Source organism: Medicago sativa, chromosome 7, assembly GCF_051527215.1.
Source record: "Medicago sativa cultivar Bolivia chromosome 7, Bolivia_mono, whole genome shotgun sequence".
In the NCBI taxonomy this organism is placed as follows: Eukaryota; Viridiplantae; Streptophyta; class Magnoliopsida; order Fabales; family Fabaceae; genus Medicago; species Medicago sativa.
The window spans coordinates 77,398,280-77,413,361 of NC_140755.1; the positions used below are offsets into that span (position 1 = coordinate 77,398,280).

The 15,082-nt window shown below is 30.6% G+C and overlaps 1 protein-coding gene and 1 pseudogene across 2 annotated transcripts; one reads left to right on the plus strand and one right to left on the minus strand.

The window, feature by feature from the left end:
- Positions 1-2,933: 2,933 nt before the first annotated feature.
- On the minus strand, positions 2,934-3,703 carry LOC146908745 (brassinosteroid-responsive RING protein 1 pseudogene; annotated as a pseudogene). Its single transcript, XR_015018603.1, has one exon. The product of XR_015018603.1 is annotated as a brassinosteroid-responsive RING protein 1 pseudogene (transcript).
- Positions 3,704-11,806: 8,103 nt separating this feature from the next.
- On the plus strand, positions 11,807-12,784 carry LOC146908746 (uncharacterized). The gene is made up of 5 exons (XM_085729301.1): positions 11,807-11,858; positions 11,945-12,069; positions 12,155-12,334; positions 12,442-12,513; positions 12,668-12,784. The coding sequence occupies exons 1-5, from the start codon at positions 11,807-11,809 to the stop codon at positions 12,782-12,784; spliced, it is 546 nt and encodes a 181-aa protein (XP_085585427.1).
- The last annotated feature ends 2,298 nt before the right edge of the window (positions 12,785-15,082 follow it).

Here is a 15,082-nt window from a genome sequence, read left to right on the forward strand (position 1 = left end):
GAGCAATGATATTTGAACGACCATTTGGTACAACCTTTTTGACAACCTTCTTTTTCTATCTCCTCATTGGTAAAAAACAATGGAGAGAGAAAAAGAAAGAGAGAATAAAAATATAATATGAAAGAGAAAGTTGTCTAAAAGTTGTCACAAAAGATTCTACAAATATTATTTCTCATTTTAATTTGTGGACAACCCCCTATACCAAATTTATTTGGAGAAACACGTACAATTTACAAATAAAAAATTTCTATAAAATAATAATTAAATAAAGAGATTTATAGGTACATCTTTGTGTTTACAGTATCTGTGATTCATAGATAAAAATGATCCATCATTAGACAGGTGTTGAGATGGTAGTATATGAATGAGAAAGCAAAGACATTTCAAAAACAGTATAGTATGTGTATGTATGTATGTATGTGTAGAGTGTAGAATTGGAAACGTAGCTGTCTAGTTGACTGAGGCCATGGCCTGCACTCTGCAGGCTTAGAGTCACCTGTACCTTGGTATGTATGGACGACTATAGCGGACCACGATGATGATGTACGCATACTACTATACTACAACATTCTAGAATACTGTCACGAGTCACGACAAGGATAAATTGTCAACACCACCATTGACCATTGTACCAAAATATATATATATATATATATATATATATATATATATATATAGTATATATAAAAATAAATTGTCAACAACAATATATTGGTTCCCCTCAACAACAAAAAACCAATATATTGAGATCACAAAATGCATCCTCTCAATGATCACCAAACCAAAAAATCTCTCCTTTACCCAACTAAAAATGCTAATTCCCAACTAAAATTATATAATGCCTCTGGGTGAGTTAACTCATCCAATGTAAATTAACTCATACAGAAGTATTTTTGGAAATTCAGTTGGGAATGAGCAAAATGTGTTGGGTAAAGAGCAGAATTCCCAAACCAAAATATAAACAAACTAAATATCGAAATCCAATCCAATTATATGCTTATGTGTATAATTATTGACACAGAGACATGGCTGAAAATATTTAGATTTTAATGCATTTTTGGTCGCTGTTTTTTTAAAATAAAGTTTAGGTCTTCCTATTTGTCTTTTATTTAACTTTTTTTGAAATTTTTGTCATCATCTCATATTTTGGACTTTTTTTTATGATGTGGCATATTTATTTATGATATGACATTGTTTATTTAACATATTTTTGTTGATATAAATATTTATTGTGGTCTAATAAGTTTTGACTCATCATAAATGAATAAACTAGATCATAAAAAAAATGACAAAAAAATGATATGAGGGACCAAAACCTAAAAAAAAAAATAAAGGGATCCGAAAATTGATTTTTAAAATAAGAGAATCAAAATATCTTTTTTTTAAGTAGAAGGATTAAAAGTGCATTTAAGCTAAATATTTTAAAAAAATGTCTACCCACTACAAAGATTATAAAATACTCCCTCCAAGTCAAATTATATAAGATTTGAACATATCACACATATTAAAAAATGTCATTAATTTTGTATGGGAAAAAGATATTACGAGTTAGTTTTACAAAATTGTCCTTAATAAATGATATTGAAATATAAATTAAAGAATTGAAATAAGAGAAAGTAATAAATAGTTAATGGTATAATTAAAAAAGTAACATTAATGTTTTGTTAGTATTGTAACATATAATTAAGGATAAATTTGTTTTTCAAAATGACTTATAATTTATAAAAACATTTGAATCAACAAAAATTGATTTAATTTAATATTTAGACCAAATACAACAATCGTTGTCAAAAAAAACAATCGTTACTTATCTAATATCTCTTATTAAAATACCAAAAAAGGTATATTTAAAAAGTACTTCACTAAAATATACGTTACATGTCTACTAATATATTCTAAAAAGAAGTCTAAAAGAGGTCTACAACTAATGATGAGAGGTGGCCGGCACCCCGTTACATTTAAGATCGGATGCATTTTTCATTTTTGACCATAGAGAAAGTAAACTCGTATTCATACAAAATAGATAAGCTTATTCTTGTCTCATAAATGTGTAATGTTGAGGTTGGAATTTCAAAATCTCTAATTCTCTACGTGATGCGTTTGAATCTAGTCGTTGGGCTATCCGACCAAAAAAAACATATTCTTAGTTTATTATTGTGAAAAAAACTCTTAATTAATAGAAATGTTACAAAAAAAAATTACTATATCAAGTCACGGACAGAGTCATGAATTAAGCTTAGGGGGGATCAATGTGTCTTAATGAAGAGACTAAAACGAATTTTAAATATAGAGTAGTGAAGCAACAAAAACAAAAGCGTATCAGATGAAATCGCGACCAATTAATTGTTAGCAATGCACAACCAAAATTTCAGACAATGATTCAAGTCCTAGTTAAGGATTAATTAGGGTTTTTCTATAAATTCCAAACAAATCCTCACATTCTTTTTCGTTGTTGTTAAGGAACCTAGTTAAGCAACCCCAATTTACGAACTTAGATTTGGTGATGTAAATGTGTTACATTGTGTGACTTACAATTATAGATTGTTCGATTTAAATCAATCATTTAACTAGATAAAACTATAATCTAAATCGTCGAATCTCAAATCAATTACCACAATGAATGCCTGATGATAATTTATCTATTTATTTTGAAAACTCAGAATTTGTCTCAAAACCGATTAATCTGATAGGGTCAATCTCATCGTCAACTAGCTGACCGTTTAAAGTCACAATAAATAACTAATACCCTCGATATTGCACTGTTTCGTTTAAGGTCCTCAATTTTATAAATCCACCAGCCTCACACTCAAATCTACTTCCATAGTTGATTGAGTGGTTAAGAAACAAACACCCAAAGAGATTAATCATAGAGATTATCTATTTGTGGGAAGAAAATCCACCTAACTTACTTACATGTCCAAAATCCATACACATTAGTTCAAAACTTTAAATTTCTCTCATTTTATCCATACATTTATTGTTTTGGTTTAATAATATATACAAATTCACCAACCCAAAAACTCTATTAAAAAAATAAAAAAGAAAAATAAAAAAGATTAAAAAGGAAACTCATAATGAAGCAGCATTAGCAATGTAATAATCATCATGATGAGAAAAAAGAGAAACATCATCATTATTATCATCATCATCTTCAGAAGCAGCATCACTCCATAACCGTTGATTATAATCTTCCATTTTATGATAAGGTACAAAATGGGTCCTACAAAGTGGACATGTTTTCTGATCATGATCAATCCAACGGTCCACACACGTTCTATGAAACATATGTCTACAGTTCGCCATACATCTGATCTCTTCTTCTCCGGCGAACTCGTTTAAACACACAGCACACCCTGCCGCCGCCGGTGGTGAGTCTCCTCCGGCGAGGTCATTGAAAGTGATAATTGGGAGAAACTCTCTGATGAGGATTGCGGAGAGAGTGGGACGGTGGATGTGGGAGTCTGGTAGGGTGGTGGTGGAGAAGTCGGTGTCGAGGAGGTCGGAGAGATGGAGGAGAGAGAGGAAGGAGATGGTGAGGGAGCGGAGGAAGGAGAGGAGAGAGAGTGTGTAGAGGAAGATGTTGGGGACGGAGACTTCAGGGTACCCTACGGGGAATCCCATTGAAATTTAGAGAGAGAGAATGTGTAGAGAGAGAAAGAGAAGGAGTGAAGGAAGGTTTTTGTTTGGTGTGTGGTGTTTGGAGAAAGGGGGGTATATATATTGGAGTTAGAGGCCGGTGGAGTGGAACAATATATGAGATAGGGATAGAAAATAGACCCTCAAATTCAATAGTAGTACTAGTTTTTCAAATTATTTCATCTTCTAAACTTCTTGTGGTCATTATGAACAAACAATGATGATATTGATTATTGAGTTTTCATGGACGGAAAAGAAAATTACATTGACCCAAGAAAATTTCAGTCTGAAATCAAAATTTGTTCATAAATATAAATTTTATTATCGTTACCACAAGACCAACACAATAATGCAAGAGTTTTTTTTTTTTTTTGGTCTAGCTGCAAGAGTTTATTTTACTAAAAAAAAAAAAAAGAATGCAAAAGTTTACGTGAACTAAAGATATTTTAATATGCAAAATATCGAGATTCAAACTTTAGATTTTTTATTTATTGGGTTAACGTGTGTAAATTATATTTAATATTCTTTTTTTTATATAAAATTTTGATGTTTTTTAAAAATTTATGTATAGATGTTTTGTGACTTTTAAATTTAAAAAATAACAGGTTATGTTTTCCTAAAAAAAAACAGATTATGTTTTTTTTTTATCAAGTAATATAGTGGTTAGAATTCACATTTTTTTAAAGTGAATAATTGGGTTGTCGGGGACTAATTATGACATCAGCAAATACAGTAAAAGTATATATATTTTTTTTCAATAACATCAACAATATGACATCCTTAAAAACAAATTTTATAAGAATATAATTTAAATAATAAAAAATTCTACCTAAAAAAATAATGTATTCACTTTATATATTGTTATAGATCACTTTATCTTTTTTTCAATTCTTTTAAAGTTTTATTTCACATACCATCAATGATTTGTGTGAAATTAACATATAATTTGAGATAGATGAAGTACATAATTTAGGACGGATGGAGTACAAGATATGGGTTTTCTTTTATCCACAACTCCACACTCATGATGATAATGGACAAAACTATTCCAACACTCTGCAAGATATAATTTGATCTTTGAAGCCAAATGTTGGCTTCCAAATAATTAGCTAGCTTCTATTTGATTAATCTAGAAAACTCGTAATAACCTCTTTTTTATCAACAAGGAAATTAATACTAATGTTATTGTTCAAATGTTTTGTGGTGGCCTAAAGTAAGGTGAAGTGCTTTAACTACCACTTAAATCTACGGTGGCACAATCTGTTGTACTGTCTTTGTTACATCATAAAATTATAGATGTTTGAAAGTTAAGTTATTAAAAAAATATTATTAATTAAAAACCATTTTATAAAAAATTAAAAACCATTTTATAACCGAAGTAGATTTGAATTATGATGTTTGAGATTATATACATCATCAAACTCTTTTTATAGATTTTTATTATTATGATAATTTAATATGCCAAAAAGATATCACACATATTTTGTGTTGTGCTGAATATTTTTGTGGATCAACTCCCTTAAAAAAAATGTGGATCAACCATGAGATGTTTATATCACTTTTTTTTTTACTATTATCATCACTCACAAAAAAATCTAATCATGCAATTGCTAGATGATCAATATTAAATATTTCCTCAAAAAGAAATATTTTTTAAGAAAAATAAAAATATAAACATGTCTAAATAAACAGTTTTATATCCTTATTTATTAATTTTGTTAAGTATGCAACTACTTAACCTAATTTTTCCCCTCCACTAATCCCTTATTAGATTTGCAACAACTCTATCCTAAAATTTTGGCTCTAAATTTGCATCATATATGTTTTCATTTCTCTCTCTAATAACCGTGAATATTTTTTAAAGCAAAAATTTAATAGATATCTTAATCTTTATCCTTATTATTTATTAATTTTATTAGGTCTGCAGCTCTACACTTATTTAATACGTTTACAAACAGAATACCCTAATTTCCTTGCAAACTCGGCTACACGCATTAATTTTTTATGTTTAACTATAAAGGTAATAAATAAAATTGACCCGTCCAACAATATAATTTTGTATTCTTTTTATCTTTTTTCTTTATAATTTTTTTTTATTATCATTTGATTGTAATATTGTATCTCTAATAATCTAATTTGCGTTTATTGATCGACTCATGATCTTACGGGTTAAAGATTATTTATTGGTCTCTATTTTAGTCGAGAAAACCCGTGCGTCGCACGAATCAAAAGTCTAGTTATGCAGTTAATCAACATTACCGATGGATAAGGATAAGAATAGTTTTGGTTCTGGTACGTTTTGTTTAGTAAAAGCTTAGTTCATATTTCACAAAACTTGTGTCACTAAAATACTGTGCTTCAGCAGAGAAAGAGTGGAAATATACATATGATAGTAGTGGGCAACCTAACCATCATCGTTATCATCTTCTCACGCTACAAATTAATCATAACAATTTATTTATTATATAAAGAGCACGAACAATAGGTGATTATGAAGAACATAAACAATTCATGATTGATCCCCATAATTAGTTAAGGTATGAACAACCTCATCTCTTATTAAAAACAACATTGCTATATTGAAAATGTAAAGATTGTAACACTACTCCAATAATTACTTCCCTGACACAATAAATATGTGAGCATGTTCCCTCAAAAAAAATATGTGAGCATATATTTAAAATATCAACTATATGAAATTAATATATCATCCGATCTTATATATAAGGAAATGTTGAGCAAATTGATGAATTTAGTCTAAATTTCAAAGCAGATGCATAAATTTAAGCGACCAAATTTTAGAATAAGAAGTACATGTATTAAGAATTTAAGATATTTAGTTATATTTACAACTATCTGCTTCTCTCCCAAAAATGATAATTGTTCTCGACTGTTTAAAAGACCAATCCAATGTTGACACATGGACTAAACGTCCACCATACAAAGGCACGGTGCTTGAAGGAACACGCTAAAATCAGTGCACCACATCACATTCGAGCACGCCTCCACGCGACAATCACCATACACTTGTCCTCTAACCACTCCTTAATCACACGCCGCATATCCCGGATACGGTTATCCTCACGCGCGCCTAGATAAGGTTGGCTTAGCTTCATACTCAATGTACGATTCGCTTTTCACTACACTTCTTACACACTCTTTCTCAGTTCCATTACTGATTTGAGTTTTGAAGTGCTAACGTGTCTGCAGGCACCTTTCGTCTCACCGCGAAGACTGATCACCACTGCAGAGCACTTTCCGCCACCATTGTCTCTCATCCATCCTCACCGAAGAGATCAACAATCTTATCAGTTTCACGAATTCAACCAAAGCAATCAATCAAGTCACACCTATTGAATATTTGTTTTTTTTAGGCAAAAACATCAAGTTTTCATTTCATTCACCAAACTATAATTCAATCCAAATATGCTTAAACAGTGGTATAAAAATGTTTTTCAATAGAAATAATCATTTTTTTTTTACAAACCGAAGAGATCAACAATCTTATCAGTTTCACGAATTCAACCAAAGCAATCAATCAAGTCACACCTATTGAATATTTGTTTTTTTTAGGCAAAAACATCAAGTTTTCATTTCATTCACCAAACTATAATTCAATCCAAATATGCTTAAACAGTGGTATAAAAATGTTTTTCAATAGAAATAATCATTTTTTTTTTACAATTTACATAAATAATCATGTTAGTGCTTTACTTTAACATGAAGAAAGTGGGGGTCCAAATCCTACTCTTGACTCTTGCATGAAATTGGTATCTCTATCAAGATAACATAAGGAGACATGATTTCCACTTACATATAGTTCTGATTTTGAAACATGGCCTACCTTGTGAAATGTCATTTTATAATGGGTTCAACACTGTTTGACCATATGGAAAGATAGATAAGGGGGGATTAACCTTACCATCATACACATGATAGATGAGAGGGGGGGCCAATTAGTAAAAAGCGTAGGGCATATCAATTTCAAACGACAAAGGAATCCAAAAGAAGAAGAAAAATATGGACCATTAGTGATGCTTACATGACCAAATTCCGTAGCTGAATCTTTTTCAGAATGCGTTGTGTTTTTTCTGGTGCTTTCTTTTGTCATGTCATTTTTCTTTATATGTATTTATATTATTTTTTTTATCACATGTCTTACTTATCTATGGAAAATGATTTTTCAGAAAAACTATGTATACAAAGTAGCTTCTTATCTAAAGTAGTTTTTAAATTCTAATTTTTAAGAAATTTGAAACAAACATATGAAAACTCTTGAAGAGATTATTTAGAAAAATTCACAAAAAGATGTAACAAACGAGTTGAGTATCGAAAGAAAAATATCAAATTAAAAAAATTGGTCGATTATAGAGGAATATATCTACATTATGGTCACTAAAAGTTGATGCTTCTGAATTAAAATTAATTTCTCCAACATAGCATATGGGTGTGGGTTAGGAAGACATCATCTTGATGAAAAAGAAAGAACCTTAAATGGGTGCACAATAATTCAAGAATCATATGATAATCAACTCACAGCTTACAATTTAAGGTTTGATTGAATGCCAGGTTTTGGCATTGCTAGGCTATGCAGAGACATCAATGGCCCAACGGTAGGCAACACCATATTACTTGGCCTTATAACTTTTTTAATAGTGCTAACCTTACATGCACTAATATGAAAAATGAACTGAAAAATACTATTGATTATAGGTGAGACATGACTGTCAATGATATGACTAAATTTGCTTCAAACAGCTAGTTATATATTTTTGTGATTCAACCATATTAGTTTGATGATCACTGATGTAGATGTCATAAGAAATGATAATTGATACTTTTTTTATATATAAATAATTGATATATTTTGTTAAGATTAACTTGGGCCCTTTACACCACATTCAAATAAATAAAATAAAACAGAGTTTTATTTAAAATCTTTATATATCTAAATGTTAGACAGTCTCCAAGTAGCCCTGTTTAACCCTAATCCCGCCTTTTTTGATTTGCTAAAAAAATCTTTATGATGCTAAAAAAATCTTTATAGTCCGATACCAAAAAAATCTTTATATTATGAAATGTTCTTTGCAAGGATTCGAACATGAGACCTAATGACTCCCACTCAACATATTGACCACTAAGTCGCTAGCAATTTTCTTGATTAGTTTTGTTTCCATTAATTGATATCCAATATCAAATACCCTTTTTAGCAAACCATTAAATCCCTTTTTCATTTTCCACTATCACATCATCCAAAATCCACTGACCACCTATTAATTTCTACCAGCACAACCCACACATGATTCTTTCAGTTCTTGCAGAAAATTTGTGTGGTGCTATAGATTAGGCTTTTTGGAGACCTAATGTAAAGTTAATAGCTTCCAATGTGGATTATATGGGTGTTATCATTATCATTTTGTAAATGAATATGAACAGGTAATGAGCAAACCTTAATGCATGACTAAATTTTTTGACAAATTGTCTACGTTATTGATCATTATTTTAAGATAGCCACTTATAGCATTTCTATAAGCAATATATATGTCTCATTTCAAGTTAGGGAATATATATGTCTGATTTCATTTTGATTCTTTATTTTTTTGTATGAAATATATACATCATATAGTTAATTAATGAATCAATTTAGTTTTTTTAAAACACTATTGTATTCCATTAAATGTTTCTAATGATATAATCAATTTGATACCTATACATAAAACTCTAAAAAACCCGTGCATCGCACGGGTTAGAGTCTAGTTCAAGTAAAAATATAAGTAGTCTTCATATTCTCCTAGCATTCCATTCTTACTCTATTCCACAAAACTAAATTAAAAAATGTTTTTCTTTTTACAATAAAAAAATATGGGACCTTATATTTTTTATTCCACAAAACTAACCCAAATTCATGATTGTGTAAACCTTATAAATCTATTTAGATCATATCTATAATCAATATGGGACTAGGAGTACTCTTTCACCCATCACACCAAGGACTGTTTGGTATAATGCACAAATAATAATGTAGCTCAATCACATATCTATGATAAGTTCTAAGACCGTCTTACAATGTGATTTTGAGTTTAATATCTACACCCCAAAAGCTAGCTTAAGGTATCCCATCTATTCAAAACTATTTTGTTCATATCATTAATCAGTCAGTGTGAGATCTCCAAGACATAATCACTATGATTATGATGTGGACGTACGAATTTGGATTGAATGTAGTTAGTAATCCTCGCATTCACCTAGTCTATATATTATTGTTGGATTTGAGATCAAACATCAATATTTTAATACATATTTTGATTTTTATTAAAATTAAATGAAATTTGTGAATGGTGAGATTATCAACTACAACAATCTGAATCAGTGGATGTTTTTCTTTTTGTTAAGCTTTTCATACCATAATAATGATTCGGAAATTTTACCCTATACCCTTACATCTATACTTTCACCCCTACATTTTACACAAACTTCCTATTCTACCCTCCTATATAAACATACGAGCATCCAGTTTAATAATTTTTTTTCTCAACTTTTTCAAGCTTTCCTGTTTGCTACGGATCTTCTTTGATATTCCAACATTCATCATTCATTTTTTTTTCTTTTCGATTTCTACTTTTCATGTAACAATCTTTTTGAATCTCTCGTTTTCTTGTTGTTCATAATCATATTTATTATCTATTAAATCTAATTATTTTCCAATTCCATATATCTAATTCCATATATCTAAATGTTAAACAGTCTTGAAAGCAACCCTAATTAACCCTAATCCCACCCTTTTTGATTAGCTTAAAAAAGCTTAAAAATTCCTTGGTGGGAGTTGAACCATTCCTTGGTGGGAGTTGAACCACGTTGGTTGAACCACGTGAACCACGTTATTGATGGTCATCTTTCATTGTTTTTGCCATTACGCCACACATGTTTTTGTTAAATTTATTTCGCTTTCAAATTCTAAAACCGCCTCCCACTACCTATCCCACCTTTTCCACTTCCCATCTTTATTATCCTTTATTATAAAAGCTAGAGTTGTTTGGCTACATGTTTGCCCTAATTCACCATATTTTGCCCTAATGCCTAGCATTTTTCCCTCCTAAACAAGTATTGATTGCTACTCTAATCTCACCGTTCAAACTCTATTTTCACATTTGATCACACCCATTGATTCAAACTCTAAAAATGTTTCCTCATATAACTTCGTTAATGCAATTAAAGACGTATTAAATGCTAATCAATTCATTCAACAATCCCCTACACTAATTGTTAATCAAAAAAATCATAAACATCCATTAAAATGAACTTATATCAATTGGTCACGAAAAATAAAAGCTAGACTTGCTTGGCTACCATGTTTGCCCTAATTCACCCTATCCTTTATTATAAAAGCTAGAGTTGCCAAGCTATCATATTTGCCCTAATCGCCCCCTCTTTTTCCCTCCTAAGCAATTAAATGATCTTAGCCGTTTATGTGAATTCCTTGCTAATCTAATCTCCGCCGTTGATTCAAATGATATGTTTTAAACTACTCATTTCCTATCTCATACAGATGCGTCATAATGTCCATTAAAATCGTAGTTAATGCCAATCAAATCACCATAACTCCCAACGATTAGTAAACTTTTCTATTTAGGGAATCATATCGTATGTATTCATTTAGTGAGTAAAATCGTAACTACTCATTTCCTTTCTCATACAAATGTGTCATATTGTCCATTAAAATCGTAGTTAATGCTAATCAAATCACCATAACTCCCAACGATTAGTAAACTTTTCTATTTAGGGAATCATATCGTATATATTCATTTAGCAAATAAAATCGTAGTTAATGCCCTAATCACCCCCTTTTTTCCCTCCTAATCAATTATATGATCGCTGCCATTGATGTATTCATTAATCAATGCAAATAATGCAAATAAAATCGTAACTACTCATTTCCTATCTCATACAGATGCGTCATAATGTCCATTAAAATCGTAGTTAATGCCAATCAAATCACCATAACTCTCAACGATTAGTAAACTTTTCTATTTAGGGAATCATATCGTATGTATTCATTTAGCGAATAAATCGTAGTTAATGCCAATTAGTGCCCTAATCACCCCCTTTTTTCCCTCCTAATCAATTATATGATCGCTGCCATTGATGTATTCATTGTTGGTTACCGTGGTTGATGGAAAACTATCTTGCAAATGATGCAAGGAATGCAAAAGCGCTGTTCCGAGGTAAATATGCCGCTTTTTATATGAAACATATCAATGCAAATAATTAAATTGGATTATAACTGATATCATTAATCAATCCATTGTAGGTTCAAGCTGCATGTCATTGTCATGGATGATTCTGGCTCGACAACATTTGTTCTCTTTGATCGTATATATTGTCACCCAGTTCATAGGAAGGAATGTCCAAGACTTGATTGCAGAAATTAACAAGGTTGCTTTCTTATTCTTAGTTTTATATTTTATATGCAGATTCAAGTCAACACTAATCACTACAAACTCCAATTTGCTTGGTGCAGCCTGAGAACAAGTCAATTGGTTATCCTATTGATTTCAACTTTTTTGTGGACAAAAAAATGCTCTTTAAGGTGGAGGTTAGTGATGGTAATATCAATAGGAAGTGGAGGAACTATGGTGTCAAAAGGGCTACTGATGATGTTGAAGTCATCAATGAATTCATCAAGAAATACAATCTCAAGGTTTTTTTTTTTGTTTATATTTTTTTGTACTATCATATAGGTATGGATTCTTGCGCATGCCGTTATATATTAGAATTTTGACACGGAAGAAACTGTCTTTTTAACAGGATTCAACTGATGATGATGGTGTTGATAAGGAATTAGAGTTGACTGCGCTGGGTAGTGATGCCAATAATTTGGTGAGAAATTTATAAGCAGACTAATTGATCTTATGCCTTTTTTAGCATCCTGATGGCCGAATTATATCAAGTCTAATATTTTTAAACATTTCAGTCACTTTTGCGCAATCACAACTATATGAAAATTAATCGTTTTGCATATATCCTCTCTCAGGTGGGGTGTAGCATTACTACAGATACCTTTGTCAACATGCTGCAGGTTTCAAAGATGATTTCTGTAGTATTTCCTTCCCACGAACATATGACTGTCTACTACGTTTTAAATGTATAGTTTTTTTCATATAATGTCACAAGAAATTTATAGAATCCTCCTAACCGTTTTCTTATGACTGTAGAAAGCAATACGCGGTTAAAACTTTTAATTGCTGCAATTAATAGGAATTACTACCAATTGATTTACAGTGATCATTTACATTAAAAACTTTCTATAAAGCCATACGCGGTACAAGTGAAAATTTCCATGAATTATTTCTTATGACTTTACAAAGCAATACGCGGTTAATGCTTTTAATTGCTGCAATTAATAGGAATTACTACCGTTTGATTTACAAGGGCCATTTACATTAAAAACTTCCTATAAATCAATGCGCGGTGCAAGCGAGAATGTCCATGAATTAACGTTGTGAGTATTTACAAAGCAATACGCGGTTAAGGCTATTAATTGCTGCAATTAATAGGAATTAATACCAATTGATTTACAATTGTCATTTACATTAAAAACTTGAGTAAATTACACTCACCTTCCCTTAAAGATGCTTGAATTACACTCCCCTCCCCTCTTATGTTAAAATACACACTCCCCTCCCCTCTTATTCAAAACATATTAGAAATTTTTTCACTCCCCTCCTCTGAGAGAAGCTTGAATTACATTCCCCTCCCCTCTTATGTTAAAATCTACACTTTACTCCCTCAATATTTTTTTTTATTTCTAATAATCTAGCAAAAAAATAATAATCTAAAACAATTCGAAAAAATAGTATTGCGATTCTATTTTAATATAATAAAAATTTGAATACATATTTTTCACTATTTTTTATTCATAATTTCATTAACATGTAGTTTTAAACTATGTTATAAAATATGAACAACCCAAAATAAAATTAAAATATGTGAAAAATTACTAAACACAATAAAACATGGTTATTTAAAAGTTAATTTTATACCACAAATTATAAAATCAATAGCAAAATATTTAAATTTAATTATCATTGACATTTAAATTATAAAGAAATGAATTAATTTTTCTTAAATGGTGATTCAAAATTAATGTATATCATAAAAATATTTATTTATATTAAAATAGATTAAAGTGTAGTGCACGTTTAATTATTAAGGGAGGGGGTTGTAATTCAAGCATCTTATAAGGGATGAGAGTATAAATTTTACTTTTCAAGGGAGGTGAGTGTATCTTTTAACATAAGGGGGGAGGGGAGTGTAATTCAATCATCTTTGAGGGGAGGGGAGTGTAATTTACTCTAAATTTTTTCTATAAAGAGTTGTCTTCTCCCTGTAACTTTGTGCAGATTTTCGATTCAAAGGGTGCGATATTCGGCGATGTACGCGTAAGTGAGTTTCTGTTTATATATTGAGGTCATATTTATACATCTAGCCATTATAAACTAACCTATTGGCGCTATATAATATATATTTTATTTTTTTTGCTGTTTTGCTTTTTTTCAATTCCAGTAATTTATACGATTGAGTTTCAAACCTTTTTGTTATGTATGCTACCATTTCATTTTGTTATGTATGATATAAAACTTCTATCGCCAATGTATGGTTACATTATTTTTATTGTTCCGATAAACTTTTACGTGGTTGGACCCGTGCGGTAGCACGGGTCATTGGTCTAGTATATCTAAATGTTAAACAGTCTTGAAAACAACCCTAATTAACCCTAATCCCGCCCTTTTTGATTATCTAAATGTTAAACAGTCTTGAAAGCAACCCTAATTAACCCTAATCCCGCCCTTTTTGATTAGCTTAAAAAAGCTTTGTGAAAAAATTCCTTGGTGGGAGTTGAACCACGCCCTTTTTGATTAGCTTAAAAAAGCTTTGTGAAAAAATTCCTTGGTGGGAGTTGAACCACGTTATTGATGGTCATCTTTCATTGTTTTTGCCATTATGCCACACATGTTTTTGTTAAATTTATTTCGCTTTCAAATTCTAAAACCGCCTCCCACTACCTATCCCAGCTTTTCCACTTCCCATAAACTGTTATTTTCTCTCCCTTTTATCATGCGCATCATTTTTTGTTCTCAAATAATTATTTTGGTGTGTTAATTGTTGTTAGAAATCTGGTTGCACCCCCCATTTCTTATCCCACCTTTTCCACTTCTCATTAACCGCTCCTTATCCCACTTTTTCCACTTCTCATAAACTGTCATTTTCTTTCCCTTCAGTTACGCGTATCGTTTTTTGTTCTTAAATATTTGTTCAAACAATTATTTTGATGAATTGAAATTAAATAGTTATTTTGGTGTATTAATTGTTGTTAGAACTTTGATTGCACGGATTGAATGACTTATATTGAAATACATAATTTGAAGTGATCTGAAGATTCATCATG